Genomic DNA, 25,589 nt, shown 5'->3' on the forward strand with positions numbered 1-25,589 from the left:
TTTTTTTTTTTACGTTTTGCAAACTAATTAAAATCTATAATTATAGCTTGTACAAATGTAAAAGCACCTGAGGGCTCTAACAAGCTCTGTTGAGGACAGTTTCTCAAATATGAGCTCCGCTGAAGAAATTTTCACACTCTTATGAGCATAGAATTATTCAGAAGAGCTTAAAGCACGAAGATACACACATCTTTCTACGAGTATTAAAAAAAAAAAATGAGAACACCTTAAGATGAATAAAAGGACTTATTATTCTGATGAGCCTGGCATTGAAAGAATAGAATTCAAAATCTGAGACAAGATCAAGTTTAGTTTGGGCACAAAACCCTCCTCATTGTGGCTTGGGGGTTTGAGTAATATAAAAGGTTTTGTCCCACGATTGAGGAGGTGCAGATCCCCTAGCTATTACAATTAATTTTTATTATACTATGGAACCGAAGAGAGGGGAAGTTGTGTGTAACACCTTTTTCTATCTTAAAATGGTTCAACAGATTGACAACTGGTTATCGAAAGACCACCTGAGAGGCAAATGGGTCCTAGCAATCATTGTTCTGTTTGGATTACTGTAATAAGTTTGTGTAAAATGAATTTTACAAAGATACACTTTGAAAGAAAATGATGGCAACTTAACAAATTCCAAAACTAATAGTTTTGGAATTTATTGTTACCAATTTCTATTTTTGAGTAACTTAACAAATTACACATGTAAGCATCTACACTTTCACAGGTAGGTTAATATTTCAAGAGACCTGAAAATGTTTCAATTACAGATCTGGTGTACTTGTGTGCCCTGTTATTACTCTTTCTGTAGTACTGGAGGCTGCCTCACAGGAGTCAGGAGCCAAGTCTTCTGGAGATAGCACTTATCACCTAGGCTGGAGACATAAGACAGTAGGAAATTGTCAGGATTGAGAGCAAGCAAAAGAACAAAAGGAGGTCCAACCTAAACTGCAGTTAAAAACAACCAAGAGCAAACAAAACAAAACTGCAGATCTGTACAAGACGCAGGCAAATTTTATTAATGACAAAAAATGATATGCAAAAAATAATAAGCAAACCCTTTTACCAATTACCAATCAAGGGACCCGACACGGTCCGTGTTTCGGACACACCTTCGTCAGGGGTCCATGGTAAAAGTAGAGGGAGAAAATAAAAAAACCACAGAAATACTGTATAATGGTAGCAAAAAAAGGAGATCTCCTTTTGACGGCTTTTTACAGTGACGGATTGGAACATCGTTTTAATTTTTGCTACCATTATACAGTATTTCTGTGGTTTTTTTATTTTCTCCCTCTACTTTTACCATGGACCCCTGACGAAGGTGTGTCCGAAACACGGACCGTGTCGGGTCCCTTGATTGGTAATTGGTAAAAGGGTTTGCTTATTATTTTTTGCATATCATTTTTTGTCATTAATAAAATTTGCCTGCGTCTTGTACAGATCTGCAGTTTTGTTTTGTTTGCTCTCAGGATTGAGAGCAAGTACACATTCAACATATGTCTGACCAGTGTGCAACTGGTGCATGCACTAATACTACTGTGTGAATATGGAACAGTAATGAGAATCATATGTGACAGTGTTAGGATATATACATTATATGGGTGGCCCAAACCCTATGAGCTTCCTACTGACATTTTCTTTGCTGGATTTCCGGACGTCTTTCTGAAAACTCCAAACTCAAACTTAGACATCCTATTGAAAATGCCCCTCCACATGTACATAGGGAGAGTGCTGACATCACCCCTGGGATGCCAGTGTATCTTCCTGTTTGCAATCAGATTTCCTGGGTGATGTTGTGCATGCCCTATCTCTGCTCAGACTTCTCTAGCAACTTGGCAACCCGCAGTGATCCAGACTCGGTACCTTTTAAAACAGGTCTAACTCCAAATGGCTAAATGACACTCTGGACGTTTTGAAAAAGGTTTGATTATTCCTACAAAATGTCCAAGTGCTAAGCCCGCCCAAATCCAACCCAAACCATACCTCTTACATGCCCACTTAACCTTTAGACGTCCTGAAGGGTGAATGCCCTGCAATACATCTAAAAAAGTAGTTCTGAAAATCAGTACTTCAAGCTTCAAATTTTATTAAAATTTTGATGTATCGCAATATCATAGATTCAAAGCGATTTACACTTGTGCCAGTTTATGCCATTTGTTTGAACATTTTTCTCTTTTGAAAATGAGCCCCTTAATGCACAGGAAAGGCCTATGTAAGGGTCGGCTAAGGCCACTTTTTAATGCTGCTTTGTAAAGGGGCTTTACTCTTATTTCATGTCTATAAGAAAAAGTTAATTGAACCAGGTACGTAATACCTAATTTGGAATCTAACTTGAAGTTTTACAACTCAGAAAAAATGATGGCGAATCAACCATTCCCATTTTTTTTCCATTTATCATACGGCAACTCAGCCAAAAATAGAGTTTCATAGAGCCAGACAATTTCAGCATCACTGGCTAAAAACAATTTATTAATGTAGATCCTTCTCTGATGTCAAGTGTGGAAATGATAATAATTGGTACAAGAACAAATAATCACTATACGCTCTATACAATTCAAATATGGTACAGATAAAAGCAATTTGTCTAAGGAACAGAGTTCTTAAGGAGGTGTATATGTTGAGACAAGAGAGGAGAGATGCTGAGGGGCTGCAGACAAACACTCTTGTAAGTTAGTAATAGGAGTTTGAACTGTATGCCAAGGCAGATAGGAAGTCAGTGAAGTAATTTGAGGAAAGGGGTGAGGTGAGTGTACCGAGGTTGACAGAAGATACAATCATGCAGCAGAATTTTGGACAGATCGCAGGGGGAGAGACAGTTCAGCAGGAGATCTTTTAGAAGTAGATTGCAGTAGTCTAAGCATGAGGTTACGAGTGTGTGGACAAGGATTTGGGTAGTGTGCTTGGAGGAGGAAGGGGTGAATTTTGGTAATGTTGTAGAGATAGAAGCGACAGGCTTTAGCAGTCTGTTGGATGTGGGTAGAAAATAAAAGGTCGGAGTCGAAGATGACTCCAAGGTTACGAGCAGAGAGGACAGGAGCGATAACATTATTATTTACAGATATGGAGAATGAAAAGAGAGGTTAGAAGGAAAGAGGAGCACTTCAGTCTTAGACATGTTTAGTTTCACGGGGCAATGGGACATCCAGGCAACAATATCAGCCAGACAGGCTGAGACTTTTTTTTGGATTGTAGGTGAAATTTTTTATCTAGAAAGGTAGATATGGGAATCATCAGTATATAGGTGATAATGGAAGCCATGGGAGGAGAGAGAAGAGGTCCTAAGACAGAACCCTGGGGTACACCAACCACTGATGTTTCTTCCTTTTGAGAAAGATTATTCGAAACACGGCCTGTGTTAAGGAAAGAAGAAAGACGAATTAAGAAGAGGTTTTGGATTAGGACTTTGCGTGTTGGGCTTCCTGATTGCATGAAGATTTGCTGCTGTTTTTGCCTGTGAACACTTTTTGTTTTCCAGTCGTTCTTACCTTCTCGGTTCCTGCACATTTGGATTTTTGTGGACTTACTTTTTGTTGATTTTTGACTTCTGTCTGCACTTGTGCTGCTGGTTTAGTCACTTGGACTTTTTTGGATGTGATTTTTTCCTGTTCATTTTTATCTGCTGGTTTTTCCTGCTGATTTTTGAGTATCACGTTTTCACATATGTTGCTGCTTTAGTCAGGGTTAGAATTGTTTTCAGGATTTCACTCATTTCATTGTTTTAATTTATCACTGTTTTGATTTTGTGTTTCTTAGTATTTTGTCTTTCACTCATTTATATTTTTTTCTCATGATCATGAAGCCCTTGTTTTGTTTTTTGTCTCTTAGTTTGTCTGGTATGTGTATGTGTCTATAGTTATATTTATGGGTTTTATATTTAATGATATGATGCTATGATGATATTTTGATATTATAACATTGTTATATGAATAAAACATCTTTGGGTATTTTCATGATTTATAATTAAACAGTTTCTAACTGCTATCAACGACTGTTCTATTTATATTGTTTATATTTTGACTGGGAGGGGGTTCTAATTAGGTTCAACTTTTCATGCCCCTGCTGTTTCTTATATTTCTCTCATTGATTTTTCTAGTTGTTTGTATACATTAAATTTTAGCTGCCAAATTTCAGACTATTCTTCAAACTTTGCCAGGTCTCTCTTCATGTTATTCACACCATCCAGCGTGTCTACTCTATTGCAGATTTTCGTATCTTCCGTTAAGAAGCAAATCTTACCCGACAATGTATAAATATAGTATATTATAGTATATGTACTAATCTAATCTAATCTTCAGTTTATATACCTGGCCATCTCGCGGAGGAGCTCGACTCAGTTTACAGTTGATTAAATTAGAATAACATAAGAGCAAGCCTATAAAGTAGAAACCTAAGAGTAGAATGAATTATCGGTTCAAGGACAACACGGAAATTAAAGTTAAAATATAAAATTAGTTTAAAATTTTAAAGAGTAAAAAGATTAAGGTAAGTTGTTGCTACGGCAGTTCAGCAGGTAGACCTTCCAAATATAGTGTAAACAGCCAGGTTTTTAAAGCTTTCTGGAATTGTAAAAATTGTCCTATCAGTCTGGTGGAATTATAGTATACTGTATGTATATAGATGGCATAAATAGGTAAGATTCACATATATTTAGCTCATGTACTGTAACACCTTTACTGAAGCTCATGCAAACTACTCAGAATTTATTCCCCAGTCATTAGTAGCGGTATAGAAGCTTCCAATAAACAATTATATGTAACTCTGCCTCATGCATATTCATTAGGGATTATCTTGAAAACCTGACTGGCTGGGAGTCCCCCAGGACAGGTTTAAGAAGCACTGATCTAGAGAATTCTATATACAGTATGGTGCCTAGCATTATGTGCTATTTCCATACTGATTTTTTGGCATGGAAAAACATAATAAGGAAAGCAAAGCACTGAAACAGACTACAAATGGCAGCTGTGTGTGGAACTCTACTTACGTGCCATTTATAGAATAGCGTCTAAGTGTTTCCACGCGGATCTGGAAAGGAGGCATAAAAATGAGAGGGGCTTGGGTGGATCAGGAAAATTCCTTTAAAATATGCACCGTGTTATGGAATTAAGGGAATCTGCACCCAGTTTGTCCGCTGGGATTCACACCTGGTCTCAGCTGGTGTAAATGCTTGCATCCAAAGTTGAGCGCGGATTCTGGTGCTATGTGATATTCTATAAAGCACACACAATTTTGGGCACCCTTTATACAATTCTATTCAATGCTGCTTTTTTGGCATTATATACTAAAGTCAGATCAAGATCAATATAATATGCAGACAGTCTGGTTAACTTATTGTTCTAAAGTGGCTTTTTAAAGAAGAAATGAAGAGATCTGCTAAACCTGTTGAGTTTTCTTATGAGAAAAGAATGGAACAGACTTGAATTCTTTACAATTAAAAAGTTCTCCTTAAAGGGATGCATCTGGCAGTGATACAGAGTTAGATTTCAAGCTCTACGGTAGACCAGATTCCTTCTCAACTAGAATGAAATTTGATGGATACCAACTGTATACTATATACAGTAAATATCAGGAGCAAACTATATATACACTTTTTAAATAGTTTCCAAAAGTGAAAATTTTACCTGACAAATTTAATCCCCTTTTACAAAACTGCGCTAGCAGCTGCCATATGGCAAAAGCCCCAAAGTCCTCTAAATCTCTATGGGCTATGGTGCAGTTACCGCAGCAGTTACCGTGCTACTTTGTAAAGAAAAAAAAGGGAGGGAGGTAGTCTATCTAAACCTGAAAAAAGACATTACTATATAATTCCAAAACCACAAAATATCATTAAATACAAATGGTAAATATTACTTAACTTAAACAGAATCTGGTGGAACACATGTAAATTTATAAGAACATAAGAATTGCCATCTCCAGATCAGACCCTGGGTCCATCAAGTCCGGTGATCCGTACATGTAGAGGCCCCGCCAGGTGTACCCTGGCATAGTTTTAGTCCCCATATCACTGTATGCTTCTCAAGGGAGATGTGCATTTAATTTACCCTTACCCGTATCACTCTATGCCACTCTGAAGGAGATGTGCATCTAGTTTACCCTTAAATCCTAGAACGGTGGATTCTTCAATTACTTCCTCTGGGAGAGCATCCAGGTGTCCACCACTCACTGTGAAACAGAACCTCCTGATATTCGTCCTGGACCTGTCCCCTCTCAGCTTCAGTCTATGTCCTCTTGTCTGTGTCACACTGGACATTGTAAATAACTGCTTTCCCTGCTCCACATTGTTGAATCCTTTCAGTATTTTGAAAGTCTCGATCAGATCCCCTCGCAGTCTCCTCTTCTCAAGGGAGAATAACCCCAGTCTCCTAAGTCGTTCCTCGTAGTCCAGGTTCTCCATACCTTTCACTAGCTTCGTTGCTCGTCTCTGCACCCTCTCTAGCAGTTTTATATCCTTCTTTAGGTATGGAGACCAATGCTGGACGCAGTATTCCAGGTGCGGTCTGACCATGGCTTTGTAGAACGGTATTATAACTTTCTCTGATCTATTCGTAATTCCCTTCTTTATCATGCCTAGCATTCTATTTGCTTTCTTCGCCGCCGCCGCACATTGCGCCGACGGTTTCAGGGTCCTATCTCTCAGTATACCCAGATCCTTTTCCTGTTCAGTCTTTCCCAGAGTTACATCTGACATACTATACTTGTGATCTTTATTTTTCTGCCTAAATGCATCACTTTGCATTTTTCCACATTAAAATTCATCTGCCCACTTCTCCAATTGATTCAAGTCGCTCTGGAGTTCCTTGCTGTCCTTCTGCGATCTGATTGCCCAGCATAGCTTTGTGTTGTCTGCAAACTTGATGATTTCACTGGATGTTCCTTCTTCCAGGTCATTTATGAAAATATTAAATAAGATGGGTCCAAGTATCGAGCCCTGGGGTACACTGCTAGTCACTTTTTCCCATTCTGGGAACTTCCCATTTATGCCCACTCTGTTTTCTGTTCTCTAGCCATTTGCCTATCCATCTTGTAATATCTTCCTCTATTCCATGGCCTTGTAATTATATTTGCATTTGCTGTGGCTTTTTAGTATGAAATTCTAATCCTACTGTTACTTATATGAGAATACTACCAGCTGCCTTGATTGTTCAACTCCCATCATGCTTCAATAATATAGGCCTTAAGAACATTTTCTAAAGCAGACATTTGAAAAGCACCTCTTTGCACTACTTATGTGTTTTATAGCAGTGTCTCTCAAACTGTGTGCCAAGGTACAGTGGTGTGCCCCGAAGATATTCCGGGTGTGCCACGAGAGATTCCAGAATTTTACTTTATTTTAAAAAATTCCTTTCATAAGTATATACTAGAATAGATGACATGCACATCCCATATGCAAGAGTCTGTCAATGTTATGAGCGTCTGTGTGCGTCAGGATACAACCGCCCAGACAAGCATCATTCTTTGATGGGATTGGTTCTTGAAAACTAATGGCAAGTACCGGTAATTTTATTTGTATTTTTTATGTAGTAGTTATCCTAACTTGAGCAACAAAGCAATCAAGAGACTTTGTTACCGTTTGGATCTTCTTATCTTTGCAAGCTTGGATTTTCAGCTCTGACAGAAATTAAATAAAAAAAAAAAAGAACGGCTGCAGATGGTGGATGATGAAATGCATGTTTGCTTGTCAACTATCAATCCGCGTTGTCAGTTAATTTGCACTAAAAAAAAATCACATCCATCACATTGATTAGCAATTCTATTCTATCTACTTTAGTTTCACCATTGTTACAATTAACCTATAGCTTAAAGAACTTTAAATAAATAGCTCTCAAATGTAATTTTTTGTTGGTTTTGCAATCTTTAAATTTCAATTATAATGTGCTATGAAAAACATTTGCTCCATTTAGTGTGCCAGAACTAAAAAAGTTTGAAAGACACTGTTTTACAGTTTTAGTTTAAAATAACTCTGGTCTAACAAGAACTATGAAACACTCCCTTCCAAGTCTGCTGGTCAGAGTGTGTTGTGCCATATGAGTCACCTTCAATACAATTTGGACACTCATTGAAGGGTGGAACAGGAAGTCTCACACAAAGCAGTGTCTGTATGCAGACTTCAGCATTCACTGACACCAAGATCAGCATAAGCAACAGTATTCTCCTTTATTTTAACAGAGCTTTACTTTTAGAGAAAAAAAAGAGAATTCCAGTTAATATAAAATACAAACATGTTAGCAATATAAAAAGAATGACAACAAATTTGCATTTCTGCGAAACAATGAGATATCTTTAAACAGTACATTAGAAACCATTAATCTTGACAGGACCATTTTAGACAAATAATGACTTAAAACTACATTTTCACATTGCTCGCTTTGCCTTTGCTTAGTACTCATCAAGGCAAGCCAACATAATTACCATTTGTTCAATTTTTTTTGTGTGTGTGTGTGTGTGTTTTTATATCATTTTCCTCCTCTTTTACAAAAGCTGGCAGTGCAGGCTGGCACGGTAAATGCTCCGACACCCATAGGAATTGAATGGGTATCAGAACATTTGCTGTGTGGCTTTTGGCTGCATAGTATTGTAAAAGGGGACCCTAATTTTAGTGCATACTATAGACCCTATTTACTGATGTTTAGGACTGAATTCAGCAAATGATATCCAAAATTAGGCAATTTTATAAAGGTTGCTTAGAGCTAAGTAACCTTTATAGAAAGCACTTAAATCAGATTCCCACACCCAACTTTGGGCATGAAGACTTTTGCCTTCTAGAACAAGTTCTTACACCCATTAATGATAGTTGGGCCTGGAAATCAAAGTATTCTGTAGTCCCTATTTTCTGAGTTAACTAAAAGTATTTTGGAGAAGTCTAATAGCATAGGCAGCGGAATGCTTTTTTGTTTAGGGGGGAGCCCAAAAGCTTCCCCGGTCGCTGTAATTTTAAATCTTCATGGAGACGCCGCACAGCATCAATGAGCAGACCTGCCCTAGAAGTCTTCATTCTACAGTGACGATGCATGGCAGCTGCCAACAGATTTAAAATTACTGCAGCCGGGAGGAGGTGGGCGGGGGAGTAGAGCCATAATTGACTCTTCTGTCAATTTTAGGGAAGACCATGGCCCCTGTGGCCTTCCCCATTCTAACGCTTATGTCTAATAGTGCAGCAGTCTGCAAATCTGGGGAACTCAGTTCAGTGCCAATTGCAGCTCTCCGTGTCCCTGGGCAAATTATTTAATCTTCCATTGCCCCAGGAACAAAAGAAGTACCTGTATATAATAATATGTAAACTGCATTGATTGTAAACACAAAAAGGTGATATATAAATCCCATTCCTTTTCCCTATAACATGGCACCTAATTTCTAGGAATGCACTTTCCCTTCCCATGGCCACAACCCTTTTTGAGTTTCACAGTATAAAATGTAAGCACCCATGTTACAAAATAGGACGTAGGGCAGATGCATGTGTAACTCATAATTAATGCCAATTAAATGCCAACTTCAATAATTTATTGGCACTACATTGACTAATTAGTTTTCACGCACATCTGGGATCCACGCTCTAATTTGGGATCCCAACTTTGGGTGACCTTTATAGAATCCAGAGTTAGTGCACAAAAATGGCATTATCACATCATATATCACAAAGTCCTCTGCTTGGTATTGGGTCACTATGTCAAGAAATTGGATTCTGGACTAGTTTGAAGACAAGTACTTGTCAGTTTGTTGCATGGTCATATCAGTAAAATATGTTTAATAGAAGACAAGTACTTTTCCAATTGTTGAGTTATATGAAACTAAGGAAGTTTTATTTGGATGACTGCTTGGATGGAGGTTGTCATTTGGTATTAAGATTTTTTAAGGGGGATAAGTTATTAAAATCATAAGCAGGCTCTATTTGGACTGAATATGGTTAAATCCATTTGATAAATCCTTTGATATTTGCATGTAGAATTAATGGTATCCCCCCTATTCACCAAGGCCCTAATTTTAGAAGCCCTAATCACAATATGTATGTATAAAAACTAGCATCCACACAGGTATATAGCATACATGCATAAAAGCCAATTTTAGAAAGCTAATATTTACCCATGCATATGAAAAGTTCACTTGTCTTGGATGGGGGCATGTTTTAAGTGGGGTTTTGTTTAGGGAATACACATTTATGCAAATTGGGCACTGGACCTCCAGGTGTCATCACCACCATTTTGAAGCTGGTGCAGGATGAGACAGAAGCAGAGTAGGTCTGTTCCTGCTTGTGAACATACTGAACCACTAGGGACCACGTCCGGGTAGGTACCAGGATGGGTAGGTGGTCCAAGGAAAGGGGAAGAGTGGGGACAGGGTTATTTTGCTCAAGGGCCTTGGAGGCAGATTGGTGGGAGCAGCTTCTGACCAAGCGGCTGACACTGTGTCCCAGGAAGGGGTAGATATGATGGAGAGGGATTATTGACTGGGAAGTTGCTGTTGTGATTTGGGGGATGGTTGAGATGGGAGGGTGTTGCCATAGGAAGATTGTGATCATAATGACATCAAGATATGGTTAAAATCTGATTGAAGGGTAGCTAATAAGGTGCTATATGAGGGTAGCTCTTATACCACCTTCTCGCTACCCCCTTGTGTGATTACTGAGCCAAGTGTATTTTTGCAAAATAGCTCTCTTACTTCTGTATGAGCTGACACTTCCACATATAGGTTCCCATTTTACAACCTACATATGTAGCTACACTCCTGCCTAGGTACCTCTACTTTTTATACACATTTTTGTGCTAAAATTATTTTTATCCAAAAACGTCTATCCATGCATGTACTAGATGTTTCTCCTTGCTGGCACCTACATGTTTATTCCTTCATGTATTTTCAAACAGGTTGTACGTTAGGCAGGTCTTGTTCTACAAGGCAGATAGTATGCAATCACACCCACCCATAGCCGTAATGAGCTATGTTCAGCCACTGCAGTGAATAGGGTGAAAGGGAAGCTGTCCATTGGTTTCCCTTATACTGATGTCACCAAAGTGAGCAGGGCATAAGCGCACCACATCAGTGCAACCATGTCACACAGGGTATATTTGGCGCATGTGGTGCTCCTGATTATACCATTACTGCATGCTAAATATTAATAAACAGGGGCCTACTGTACATTATTTTAGTTTGCATTAATTCATGGACACTAAAGGAGTTATTTACTAATGGTTATTGCATGCAAGCCATCAGTAAATAACCCCCTAAATATTTTACTGTATGCTAAATGAAACAAACCACATCCTTAATATGCATACAGTGTGCTTACAAAATTAGTTATAACACACTTAAGATATAAAATAATTAAAAAGAGTATAAACATGAAAACAAAGTTTGTTACAACTATACATTTGTACACAGATAAATATTACAGGATAATAATCTCATAAAAATTAGTAGCATTTCAGGAGCAGATCAGAGAGTCAAAATATTGTTTTCAGGGAACTAAAATAACCTAAGAGCAATTATGGTCACCAAGAGATGTGGAGGGGCATAATCGAAAGGAACGTCTAAGTCCATTTTCGTATAAGTCGAAAGTCGTCCAAAGTAAAAAAACAGCTTAGGACACATTTTCGAAAAATACGTCAAATTTTTTTTCGTTTCAAAAATCGTCTAAGTATATGTCCTGCATAGGACACTGAAAAGGACACTACACGAAGCAACTATCCGCTACATAAAATCGGTAAATAAACAACAAAGAAAGAAGAAACCCTGTTGGTTCACTGATGAGGTCTCACACCTATTCAAGGACAAGAAAAGAGCATTTCTTTCATACAAACGCACCGGGGAGAAAGAAGCTAACATTGAATACAAGACAAGGTCTGCAGCGGTCAAAACAGCAGTCAGGGAGGCCAAACTTCGAGTGGAAGAAACTCTAGCAAAGAACATTAAGAAAGGGGACAAATCCTTCTTCAGGTATATTAGTGACAGGCAGAAGAACACAAACGGGATAGTACGCCTTAGAACAGCAGATGGGATTTATGTGGAAACAGATTCCGAAAAAGCCAAACTACTGAACGATTACTTCTGCTCAGTCTTTACCTGCGAGGCACCTGGACACGGGCCACAGCTGGAAGCAAAGCCAAGCAAGGAAGACCCATTTCAAAATTTTGGGTTCTCACCAGCTGATGTTTACAGCGAACTGTCAAGACTCAAGGTGAGCAAAGCCATGGGACCAGACAAATTGCACCCACGAGTGCTCAGGGAGCTGTGCGATGTCCTGGCGGAACCGTTAACCATGCTCTTCAATCTCTCCCTAAGTACGGGGAGAGTCCCCCTGGACTGGAAAACAGCTAACGTCGTTCCTCTGCACAAAAAGGGTTGCAGAGCGGAGGCTGCAAATTACAGACCAGTGAGTCTCACATCAATAGTGTGTAAACTCATGGAAACACTACTTAAATGTAAATTAGACACGATTTTGGATGAGGGGAATCTAAGGGATCCTAGTCAACATGGATTCACTAGGGGTAGGTCATGCCAATCCAATCTTATCAGCTTCTTTGATTGGGTAACAGGAAAGCTAGACTCGGGAGAGTCTCTGGACATAGTGTACTTGGATTTCAGTAAGGCTTTCGACAGCGTCCCACACCATAGACTATTAAACAAGATGAAATCGATGGGGTTAGGTGAGACACTAATTGCATGGGTCAATGATTGGCTGAGTGGAAGACGTCAGAGGGTGGTGGTCAACGGCACCCTCTCTGAGACATCGGAGGTGACCAGCGGAGTGCCACAGGGCTCGGTCCTGGGTCCACTCCTTTTTAACATATTCATAAGGGACTTGACCCGAGGGCTTCAGGGTAAAGTAACTCTATTCGCTGATGACGCCAAACTATGTAATATAGTAAGTGAAAGCAATCTGCAGGATAGTATGACGCAGGATCTGCTTACGTTGGAAAACTGGTCCTCGACATGGCATCTGGGCTTCAACGCTAAGAAATGTAAGGTTATGCATCTCGGTAGCAGAAATCCATGCAAACCTTACACCTTAAATGGAGAAACACTAGCTAGGACTTCAGAAGAAAGAGACTTGGGAGTAATCATCAGTGCAGACATGAAGGCCGCCAAACAAGTAGAGAAGGCCTCATCCAAAGCAAGGCAACTTATGGGATGTATCAATAGAAGCTTCATTAGCCGCAAATCTGAAGTCATAATGCCACTGTACAGAACCATGGTGAGACCTCATCTGGAGTACTGTGTGCAATTCTGGAGGCCACATTACCGTAAAGACGTGCTTAGAGTTGAGTCGGTTCAGCGGATGGCAACTATGATGATCTCGGGGCTCAAGGGTCTCTCGTACGAAGAAAGACTAAACAAATTGCAGCTCTACACTCTAGAGGAGCGCAGGGAGAGGGGGACATGATTGAGACATTTAAATACATCACGGGACGTGTCGAGGTGGAATAAGACATCTTCTTTCTCAAGGGACCCTCGGTCACAAGGGGGCATCCGTTCAAACTCAGAGGAGGGAAATTCGATAGTGACATAAGGAAATATTTCTTCACAGAAAGGGTTGTAGATCACTGGAACAAGCTTCCAGAGCAGGTGATCAAGGCCACCAGCGTTATTGACTTTAAGAATAAATGGGATGCCCTAGTAGGATCCTTACGAGGGACAAGTTAAGGAACTAGGTCATTAGTACTCAGACTTAATGGGGTGGGTCAGTAGAGTGGGCAGACTTGATGGGCTATAGCCCTTTTCTGCGTCATCTTTCTATGTTTCTATCTGATCATCGAAGCCGTTAAATTGTCCATTGTTATACTACATTTTCGTCCAAGTCAAAAATGCCTAGAGCAACCCTGGTTGGACGTGGAGGGGTCTGTAAAGAGATGGACTGAACACCTAAACATGGCACCTAAATAGTGGGGTATCTTAGAGGGCACTGCTGTGAAGTTCACAAAAACAATGCCATGACATCATCTCACCACAGTTCCCTTATAGGTCATGGTGAGCCCCTCAAACCACCTTCAAAATCCCCTAGATCCACTTATCTACCACCCCAATAGCCTATATGGCTACAGGAGCCACTTATATGCCAGTACAAAAGGGTTTTGGGGGTGTATAGGTGAGTGCACGTTTCAATATAAATGCATTGATTACAGGGGCTTATGGGCATGGGTCCTCCTCGCCATGAGTCCCTAACCCACCCCCCCAAGACGACTTAAGCCACCTCTGTGCAGGTTGACTAGGCTTTCCTATCCCAGGCTGCTAGGTGATGATGTTCTGGAGGCTGAATTATAAAGGTGTGATTATGATTTTTATGGGGTTGGGGGGGGGGTCGGTGATCATTGGGGTAGTGTGTGGGGGTCTGTAGTTTGTGTCTGCAGTGCTTATCTGGTGACTTTAGGTGATTTTTTGTGACTTAGACCATGTTTTAAATCGTCTAAGTCACAACATCCAAGTTCCGTCGATCCTGTGCTGTATAACTTTCAGTTATACATGCAGTACGACTAAGTCTAAGTCGGCCCACGTGCCGCCCAACTGCCGCCTTGGACACTCCTCCTGACACGCCCCATTTAGCTATGGTCATTCAGCGGCACTATGAAGGTCTAGGTCGTTTATAAATACATCCAAAACCCATTTTTATTATCGGCACGTGGACATATTTTGACAATGTTCATCCAAGTGCCAACTTAGGCCGGTTTTTGAATGTTTTTCTCTTTCGATTATGAGCCCTTTAATATTTCCATAAATAAACAGCATTTTCACTTCCTTGTCTTTCTATTGACTATAAACAATATTATTATTGTATAAAAGAAAATAATCACATTCTGGTTATATAAAAATTAACAAGGCCCATCTTACAGTACATTTTAGCAGTGGGAAGTGTGTAGAAAATTCATAGTTTATTGATGTGTCACAACAGACTGGAGAGAACCATGAACAAGCAAAACATGTCCCTGCATGAAACACTAGTTTGCATGAAAACAGAAATCAAGAAATGCCAAATAGCTAAATGTTTGATGTTCATGCGAAAACAGCTCTAGGATACAGTTCAAGTCCAAAGATCTGGATGTCAGAAATCCATACAACCCAAAAATCCTGACCCTTAAAAACTGCGATATCTGGACTACCTGAGAATCCAGACTTGCCAACCCAAATCTCTTTTCTGTAAATACACGTGCATCTCTCTCTCTCTCTCTGGCTCCCTGCCTCCCTCCCACTTACCCTCTTGATATCCTAGTTTTCCTAAGTACAGTTGTATAGATGCTGACATGAGATCATGTTCCTCCACACCTCATTCCTAGGTCTCCGGGCCCCACTATCTCCAATGCAGGAAGTCTACATCATAGGGGGTGGGACTGCCAGACCTAGCAGTGGCACGCCCAGGATCATGAACCCACACCAACATCTTCACAACTGTGCTTAGAAAGCAGAGGACAGCAGCAAGAAGAGGGAAAATAGGAGGGAGCCAAAGAGAGCTACTGGATGATGGGAAGGAAGTCACAGATAGAGAGAGAGATGCTGGATGGGGAAAAAGATACATAGAGAAATGCAGGATAGGGGGAAAGAGAGAGAGAGAGACTAGATGGGAGAAGAAAGAAATAAGTGAATTTTAAAAATTGAAAAATTTGTGGCAATAGCGAGTGAGGACACAACTTCGGCAGGACAATACTCAGATAAGCACTTCTTCATATTTATTTGGCTTATCAGCAAGTTTAAGAAGCATGATCAATCAGTAGGAGATTTTTTATAGCCTATGACAGAGGGTTGTAGGGGAGCCAGTTTGTTTGTACAGCTCCTTCCTTCATAGCTTTGATTCAGTTTTGTTCACCGGGGCTCCTGAGGCCTGTTTCCTCCTTTCAAATCATGCTTTAATTTAGGCAAGATTTATTGGCAGTATACTCTGCATAAAATAACTGGAGTTTGGTAGTAGCCCTTCTAAATTATTGCCATACTAAGGTAGGTGATCCATGTATCTCTCTTCAGAGGCAGCCAGTTAGCAGTGATCTGGAGTTGGGTTAAAAAAATTCCAACACCAGGGTAGTTGTATAGTTTGGACATGTGCTTGCTGGCTGACCTGGGAATGAAAGGAGGTGAGGAGAACTTGGGAGAAAAAGAAGGGATAAACAATTGCATCCCTTCCTTTTCTTTCTTCAGACGTCCAAGTCCTCTTTAGGTGGGGGATTGTTTGTATATTACTTATATAGGGGTCGTTTCTACAAATGCCGCTTTACGTTAGGCGTTGGTAGGCATTGTATCACCGCCTAACTTAAGTGACCTGCATTCTTAAAATCATCTTAATGCCCCATTTAAATAAAAAATATAGCCTCCTACCTGCACATTCCGAAGCGGCACCATAACTCAGCTATGGAGGTGCCTACTGGCACCTACAGCTGAAGTAGGCATGGCCAATGCCGGAAATGCTGGTAGGCACCTCTGTAGATGCAATTCACGTGAACGGCATGCACCAGAAATGTAGGCCTTCAAAACCCTGGCCTACATTTCTGGTGTCTACCTTTCACGCAAGTTGCGATCCTGCAAATGGTGACGTCGTGTAATTGACACACAATTGGTGGCACTTTTGTAGGAGGTCACCGATAACAGCGTCATTTACAGAATCTGATTCATATTGTTTTACATTGCTGTGGTGAAAGATTTGAATTTGCAAGGACTTAACTCGGATGTGCCTCGGTTGGTTCTATTGTTTTTAAGCTATTTTCAGGAAGGAAGGAAGATTGGCTAGCAGTTCCTATATGGGACTAAATAGATGCCTGATTGTTAGAACAAACCAGCTGGTAATGTGGCAGGGTGCTGTGCTCATAGGGCCCATAGGGTGGGCAGTGTTTGACTATCTTTGACTCAACTACAGTAACAATATGATAATTAAATTTTAGGTCAGAGTTTGATTGGCTTTGTTTAGCTCAAGTGATGTTGCTATGTTAAATGTATAAAGCTTTGAGCTATATTTGCCAATAAACTGTTGTTTATTCAAGCTTGCTATACCACCTTATGTTTTTTCTCATATGTATTCACACTCCTTTACCGTAAAAGGTTGGTACTTTTTTTTACTATGGTTACCTCTGTTTAAAAATACAACATCTTTTTGAGGTCAATGCATAGGTATTTGTGATATATTTCCACTCTGAATAAATCATTGTAATGACATCAAAAAGGAGGCCTCAACAACGAGACAATCAACTCACGACTCCTTTGCTGTGCCTATATCATTGTAAAAACATGGATAATATAGCATAAAGCAGCAGTGCCTGTATCTCTTTAGACTCATAGACCAAATATACCAAGCACTATTTCCTTAGGCACAGAATGGAAAATCATCATCTGGCTGATAATGATGGGAGTAAATCACAAGACAGAGGATCCACAAAATTTTAATACAGAAAGTGTCAGGAATTAAAATCAAAATGATAGTAAAGAACCTTAATTATTTTGTCTGTTCTAACTTCAAACAGAATCATTTGCCTATTTTTATTATTACCCTACTGTGTTTGGTGTCCTATCCACATGATCACATGAAATTTTCAAGATCTGTTGGGAGCTCTTGAGGAATAACTGGATATTTTTATTTTTTTTTGAGGGGATGAAAGATCCATGTACATCCAAGGATATAAATCAGAAAATGGGTTCCTGGGTTCCTTTAATTCTTGTGGAACTTTTTACTTCTTTTTTTTTTAATACTGCCTTTATTTCTCAATGGAAATAGTAGTGACAAAAGACAATATTTGAGTTCAAAAAAACATAAGATAAGCACAGAGGATTTCTGAGGGAGAGACTGTGGAGCTCAGTAGTTAATATGGATGGACAAATTGGAAAGAGTAGGCTGTATGGTCCTTTTTGGTTGTCTTGTGCTGTTTCTATGTTAAAACATTTAACCTGATCTAATACTCCATTCTTTCTTAACCAGGCTCTTGAAACTAAGGGGTCCTTTTACAAAGGCGCAGTAGCGGTTTAACGCTAGTACCTAACGCCTCCATTGACGAGGCGTTAAGATTTTAGGCTGCGGCGGGGGTTAGCGCATGATGAAATGTCCGCCGTGCCAACCCCCGTAGCGCGCCTTGATAAAAGGAGCCCTAAGGGTTCATTACACAGTCATGGTAGCAGCTACTGCTGCAGTAATCGCTCCAACTCCCTAAGGGATTTAATGGGCATCAGAGGTTTGCAACGCGGCAGCCGCTACATTGGCTTTGTAAAAGGGGAGGGGGGACAGTTTAGGGACTGAACAATTCAAGTAGCATTAGGGAGAAGCTTAGTAAAAAGAGAATGCAACCATAGGATGTCTTCTATCCATTCTGCCAAGGTGAATTCATGAAAATTAAGAAATCCAGTAACTTTAGTACCTTGGCAAGTTCAAAAATAAAAATCTGTTCTTTGTTCTTTGTTTTTTTTTCTTTGTCGGTTCAGAGCCAGGGTAGTTAAATTATATGTTTCATGCAAACTTGTATGCAGTGTTTGCCCATTTGGAAAAAGTTTCCTTTTAATGTTATTAGTAGTTTTCATGCTAAGCCATATATATATATATTATAAAGCACAATTTAAAAAAATAAGCAAGACTGCATGGAAGTGGAGTTACCAGTGCAAATACCAAGACACTTCCTGTGTGTCTGTCCATGCATTTTCCTTACCAGCAGAAAAGAAAGATTCTCCAGTTGTTTTGTGTTAATAAAAAGTAAAATAGTAATGATAATTATTTTATGATGGGAAGCAAATTCCACAGCATTCCATACAGATTTCCAAACAGTCGGAGGACTCGCAGCAGGCATCCATTATCCCACAATCCATGTCACATGGACAGTTACAGTCATCACCCATTTCATCTCCGCAGCAGCAACAGCAAGATTCTGAAGTGCAGATGCCACACGATGCTTGTCCTAGTACAACGTTACAGAATGTGAGGAACTCGCAGAACAGACAAGCTAGGATACAGTGAGCGCAGCAGTCTTCAGATATATCCAGGTTGAAAGTTGACCAGAACCAACAGCCAAGAAAAAGAAAACAAAAAATAAAATTAATTATACAGCTCAAAAAAAACCCAACATTTTGAAAAGTAAATCTCTATAGCAGGGGTAGGGAACTCCGGTCCTCGAGAGCTGTATTCCAGTCGGGTTTTCAGGATTTCCCCAATGAATATGCAAACCTGACTGGAATACGGCTCTCAAGGACCGGAGCTCCCTACCCCTGCTCTAAAGCTTTGTGCAGTTATCAAAGATGGGATTTTCTGAGGTAAAGCCAAATTTCACTTTTCACATCATTATACAAGGTGGAAGTTATCAATGTGGGCTACAGTTGGATTATTTTACCCCAAGGTCGGTAGCTAAAGAGGATGGGACCCATAGTGATAGTGTCAGTCACCTGAACTTGGTTTTTGGAGTTTCATCAGACATATACAGCGGAACCATCACTTCCTTTTTTCCTGATGGCCACTTTAAGATCATATTATCCGCATATCCCACTCATGTGCAGAACTTCCCACACATATTGTACTGCTCCCCTGAGTTTTGAACATGTGCAGAGGAGATGCATCAAAGATTATCTTCATATTACAGACAGAGTATTGAAAGGATGCCAGTCTTTAATCATGTATGTAAAGTCAGCTTGGGAAGCAAGAAGATGTCTTAATCATGTTACAATTCAGATGGATCTAGGACATCCAGAAAATCAGGATGAGATTTGGGATTGCACATTCTAGGTCAGCCCTAGGAATAATTTACCTTTTGATAACCTTTGGTAATAGAAGACTTTCTGATATACTAATATTCAGGCTAAATGGTGCATGCTACCCTCTTTTCACTGGACATAGTAGATACGAGTATCTGACAGAACATTCAAGGTGTCAACTGCAAAAAGATATAGTAAAGAAAAAAACTGCTGTTAATATTGAAGACACAATTAACTGAGCATAGGAATCTCATCAATAGAGGAAATAGCACCAGGCCACTTCTGGGTGAAACCACGCCCACCCCCTGCCTTGGGGGAGCTTAAGCCTCCCTGCACCCATGGCAGACATCTACAGTGTAGGCAACCTGCCTCAGGTTGCTTTTTTAAAAAAAAAAAAAATTGTGCATCCTGATTGGCTGGTAAGACAGCGGTAGCATGCCTACTGCCGCCTACAATCGGGATGTCATTTATAGAATTTGGCCCTTAGTGATTATTGCTCATTTGAAGGGTATAATGAGTGTGAGATTAAGAAAGACAGAGATCTAATTGGTGGAGAAACTGTCTTGTATTACAGAGATTGCCACAAGGAAACTATCAGAAGTCAGAACAGAATGTTTTGTTTCCCAGTTTAGAAGATTCAAAATGTGATATCATGGTGGATAGATGATTGTTGGAGAGTTTGAGTTCATGAACACTAGTGAGATAAGTATAATTTTACAGACTCGAAGAGCACTTTGGAAATTTAAATGAGAAAAATGGTTTAGACTCATGATTATAAATAGTGGGAAGATAAGAACAAATGAATAAACTTCCTATAAATGAAGCTGTCCATTTACACTTTAATATAAGAGCAAGAATACCCAGTTCTTTTTTGGATCACTGAGATGTAGTTAATATTACTGTATAACAGCAGCTTTGGCTTTTGTTGAATCAGTTCAGCTGAACAGTTCTTTGTCAGGATTTAACAAAGATGAATAGTTTTTGCTAGTATCTCCATAGGCAGCATACAGTCACTACAGTGATAAACTATACTATACTATACAGGTCTTATATCCTGCAATTTTTCAACAAGGATTCAATGTGGCTAACAAAAGAATTTGTACAACATTTAACAGTAGGAACAGTTAATGAGGCGATAGAGATTAGTAGAAGCAGATATATTGTCTAGAGTCATCTTATCTTATAAGGAGAAGAGATGTCTTTAGTGTCCTCCGGAAGCAGAAGTAAGATGAGATCTATTGAAGAGATGATGGGAATTTAATCCAGATGTATGGGGCTTGGAATTCCAAGGTGGATTCGAACATCTTTTTTTGGCGTATGTGCTGAGGACATGGGAAGGGGGATTTTGAACCATTGCATTGGTCTTTAGTTGAGGAAGGAGGGATGAACCTTGATGTTTGTGGTGAGTCCATAGGAGTTTTCACTGTATATAGCTTTGTGGATCATTTACATAATTTTGAACTGTATTCTTTTCTTTATTGGTAACCACTCTCCCTACAAGTCAGTTACCGTTCTTCAAGTTTTCTCTTTTTCCCTATCTCCCTTACTCTTCCCTTCTCATTCTACTTTCTCTCTTTAAGTCACCTTGAGTCTGCATAGGTATGCACAACACACAAATGGAAGATTAGATTAGATCAGTAGAGCTCTTTTAGAAATGGGGTAGTCTTGTCCATTTTGCTGGCTCTGAGTATCTGGCTACAGTGTTCTGAAGCATCTGTAATCTTTTGAGTTCCTTTTCTGCGATTTCACTATATAGGGAATAACAGGTATGGTAGTAATCTAGTTATGATAGTAGGATTGCTTGACTGATCATCCTAAAGTTGTTTGGGGTTAGGACTGGCCTGATTGTTCTCAGTTATCAGACATAAAAAAAAAATTTTCTCATCACTGCATTGATTTGGTCTTTATAGGTTAAGGAAGAGTCAAGAACTAATCCACGTCGGAACCAACGACACCGCCAGGAGCACCCCGGACAACATACCTGAAGACTTCAGGGCCCTGGGGGAGAAGCTGAGGAGGATGGATGCGCAGGTAGTCTTCTCCTCGATTCTCCCAGTGAAGGGCAAGGGCAGAGCCAGAGAGGATCGAATACGGAGGGCGAACGACTGGCTGCGAGGATGGTGCAAGGAGATGAGCTTCGGGTTTCTGCACCATGGAGAAGCACTGCAAGGGCTACAGGGACAGGATGGGCTACACCTGACCAAAAGAGGGAAGAATGTCCTTGGACACCGTCTAGCCCGCCTTCTCCACAGGGCTTTAAACTAGGTAAGTCGGGGGAGGGTACAGGCATAAACAACATACCTGGCGAGCTAAACTGCCAATACTTTTTTGAGGCTGAGGTAAGTAGTCACCAAAATTCTGGGTCGGGGGTGAGTGCACACACTTTCAAGTCGGGAGTAGGGTCATATCATATTTATGGGTCACATTGTAATTCTGGGTCTAAGGGGAGTACACACTGTAGTTCTGGGTATATGGGGAATACACATTGTAGTTCTGGGCCTAAGGAAAGCACAAATAACGCAAACAATGCTAAAGGTGTTCAAATAGCTCAAGCAGAAATATCCCCATTGAGACATAACAGAAATACAACATGGAGGGCTATGTACGTCAACGCACACAGTTTAGGAAACAAGATCCTGGAATTGGAAACAGAAATAAGGAATGCCGACCTGGATGTGGTGGCGATATCCGAGACCTGGCTCACAGACTCCCACGGGTGGGATATGGTCATACCGGGTTACAACTTGCTTCGCCGGGACAGGGAGGGCAGAATGGGAGGAGGTGTAGCATTATATACTAAAGATGACATTAAGGTCACGAGAATCACAGATGTCCAGTACACTGGGGAATCCCTTTGGGTTAATTTGGCCAGAGGGAAAGACAAATGCTTGTATCTTGGCATAATTTACAGACCCCCAAGACAACAGGATGACCTGGATATGGAAATAATCGGAGATATAGAAAATATCACCTTGCGTGGGGACACAGTATTGCTAGGTGACTTCAACATGCCTGATGTGGATTGGGTTACACTTACCTCTGCTTCCGGAAGCAGCAGGAGGCTATTAAACACTATGAAGGGAGCAAGACTCAGGCAACTGGTGTTGGAACCAACAAGGGATCAGGCAATACTGGACCTGATACTTACCAATGGAGAAAGTGTCACAGAGGTCTCGGTGGGCGACACATTGGCCTCCAGTGACCACAACATGGTATGGTTCAATCTCAGGAAAGGTTTCACTAAATCTACCACACTGACCAAGGTCCTCAAATTCAAGGACACAAATTTCAAAGAAATGGGAGACTTCGTTCACCAGGCGCTACAAAGCCAAGCTGAAACTGATAATGTGGAAGAAATGTGGTCGACTTTGAAAGCCACCATACAAGAAGCAACAAACCGCTATGTTAAATCAGTAAGTAAACGGCGAAGGAACAATAAGCCACAGTGGTTTACTGCAGAGATCTCAAACCTCATCAAGGAGAAGAAAGAAGCTTTCATCTCTTACAAAAAATCAGGGAAGCAGGACTCTAGAGCAGACTACCTGACCAAATCAAAAGCCGTCAAAACAGCAGTCAGAGAGGCTAAATTCCACATGGAAGAGTCTCTGGCAAAGAACATCCAGAAGGGAGATAAATCCTTCTTCAGGTATATCAGTGACAGAAGAAAAAACTCAGGCGGGATTGTAAGTCTTAGGAATCCAGACGGAGACTATGTGGATAAGGATTCGGAAAAAGCCCAACTATTAAATGAATACTTCTGCTCAGTCTTCACCCGAGAAGCGCCGGGGCTTGGCCCTCAGCTACAGACAAGGGTTGGCTCAGTTGACCCTTTTAGTGACTTTGAGTTTACGCCCAGCAGTGTCTACGGTGAGCTGTCAAAGCTCAAGGTTAACAAAGCAATGGGGCCGGACAACCTGCACCCCAGGGTGCTTAGGGAACTGAGTGATGTCTTGGCGGAGCCACTGTCCGCGCTCTTCAACCTCTCCCTTAGTACAGGCAGCGTCCCGTTGGACTGGAGGACGGCTAACGTCATTCCACTCCACAAGAAAGGCTCAAAGATGGAGACAGAAAACTACAGACCAGTGAGTCTAACATCGATAGTGAGCAAACTAATGGAAACTCTAATCAAACACCAATTGGATAAAATCCTGGATGAAAAGAATCTACGGGATCCCCGACAACATGGATTTACTAAGGGGAGATCATGCCAATCCAACCTGATCAGCTTCTTTGATTGGGTGACGGAGAAGCTGGATATTGGGGAGTCCCTGGACATCGTGTACCTGGACTTTAGCAAAGCATTCGATAGCGTACCACACCGCAGGTTGCTGGGCAAGATGAGTTCTATAGGATTAGGTGACACATTGACGCAATGGGTTGGGAACTGGCTTGGAGGTAGGCTTCAAAGGGTGGTGGTGAATGGCACCCCCTCCGAAATGATGGAGGTGATCAGTGGAGTGCCACAGGGCTCAGTCTTGGGCCCAATCCTATTCAACATCTTTATAAGGGACTTGGCAGAAGGGCTTCGAGGTAAAATAACATTATTCGCCGATGACGCCAAACTAAGTAATGTAGTGGGCAAATGCACAACAGACAAAGATTCAGTGCCCGACAACATGATGCACGACCTACTCCTGCTGGAGCGCTGGTCTAGGACATGGCAACTCAACTTCAATGCCAAAAAATGCAAAATTATGCACCTGGGCAGCCAAAATCCATGCAAGTCTTATACCCTTAATGGCGAGATCCTAGCAAAAACGGTAGCAGAACGAGACTTGGGGGTGATCGTCAGTGAGGACATGAAGTCTGCCAATCAAGTGGAGCAGGCTTCATCCAAGGCAAGACAAATAATGGGTTGCATACGAAGGGGTTTCGTCAGCCGTAAGAGGGAAGTCATTATGCCATTGTATAGATCCATGGTGAGGCCCCACCTGGAATACTGTGTGCAATTTTGGAGGCCACATTATCGCAAGGATGTGCTGAGACTGGAGTCGGTGCAGAGAATGGCCACCCGGATGGTCTCGGGACTCAAGGATCTTCCATATGAAGAACGGCTTGACAAATTACAGCTATACTCGCTCGAGGAGCGCAGAGAGAGGGGAGACATGATCGAGACGTTCAAGTATCTTACGGGCCGCATCGAGGCGGAGGAAGATATCTTCTTTTTCAAGGGTCCCACGACAACAAGAGGGCATCCGTTGAAAATCAGGGGCGGGAAACTACGAGGTGACACCAGGAAATTCTTTTTCACTGAAAGAGTGGTTGATCGCTGGAACAGTCTTCCACTACAGGTGATTGAGGCCAGCAGCGTGCCTGATTTTAAGGCCAAATGGGATAGACACGTGGGATCTATTCACAGAGAAAGGTAGGGGAGGGTCATTAGGGTGGGCAGACTAGATGGGCTGTGGCCCTTATCTGCCGTCTATTTCTATGTTTCTATGTTTCTATGTTACTTCAGAAGTTCTTTCTATTTTTAGCTTCTCTCCTGAAGTGAGTTCAATTTCTGTGCATGGTAGTGAGTCAAAGCCGCAAAACCAGAGAATCTTGTTTAGTTTGAGGTAGTTCTTTTGTATCCAGTCTCTTAGGTAGTCTACTGTGGTTTTTACGTTTTGTAGTGTATTATAGGATGGATATGGTGACGTTTTGCCAGGAGTCAATGGTTGCATCGGTATCTGTGTCCACAGGTTGCAGTTGAGCTGTGAGCGCATTCCAGAATTTTTCTGCTGATATTTTGCCATGTTTTGATATCTTTAGTGTTTCTTTGGTTGCTCTTATGCTATCCTTGCATAACCTGAGGAAGAAGTTTAGCAGGTGATATCTGACCATGCAATTGGTTCCCAATTGGTATGTTCTACATGGGCATTGGGAGGTCATTGGATATGTATGTTATTAGGTCTATGCCTTGTCCATTTTTGTGGGCAGGAACATGTGATAAGCTATTGAGCCCTAGTTGAAGAAGCAGCTTG

At 40.9% G+C, this 25,589-nt stretch overlaps 1 protein-coding gene across 3 annotated transcripts in view; it reads right to left on the bottom strand.

The window, feature by feature from the left end:
• Positions 1–734: 734 nt before the first annotated feature.
• The window catches only part of MDFIC (MyoD family inhibitor domain containing), a 211,497-nt gene continuing 186,642 nt past the window's right edge, over positions 735–25,589 (bottom strand). The window contains exons 6-7 of one of the 3 annotated variants that reach the window (XM_033958286.1): positions 19,677–19,802; positions 18,771–18,905 (exon numbers count right to left, since the gene is read on the bottom strand). In XM_033958286.1, coding sequence (XP_033814177.1) covers positions 19,753–19,802 — 50 coding nt within the window. In that variant the 3' untranslated portion in view covers positions 18,771–18,905; positions 19,677–19,752. Of the gene's footprint in view, positions 876–17,323; positions 18,906–19,676; positions 19,803–25,589 lie in introns of those variants that run through there. The other 2 variants (XM_033958287.1, XM_033958284.1) reach the window with 2 other exon arrangements.

This window comes from Geotrypetes seraphini, chromosome 9, assembly GCF_902459505.1.
Source record: "Geotrypetes seraphini chromosome 9, aGeoSer1.1, whole genome shotgun sequence".
NCBI classification, from domain to species: domain Eukaryota; kingdom Metazoa; phylum Chordata; class Amphibia; order Gymnophiona; family Dermophiidae; genus Geotrypetes; species Geotrypetes seraphini.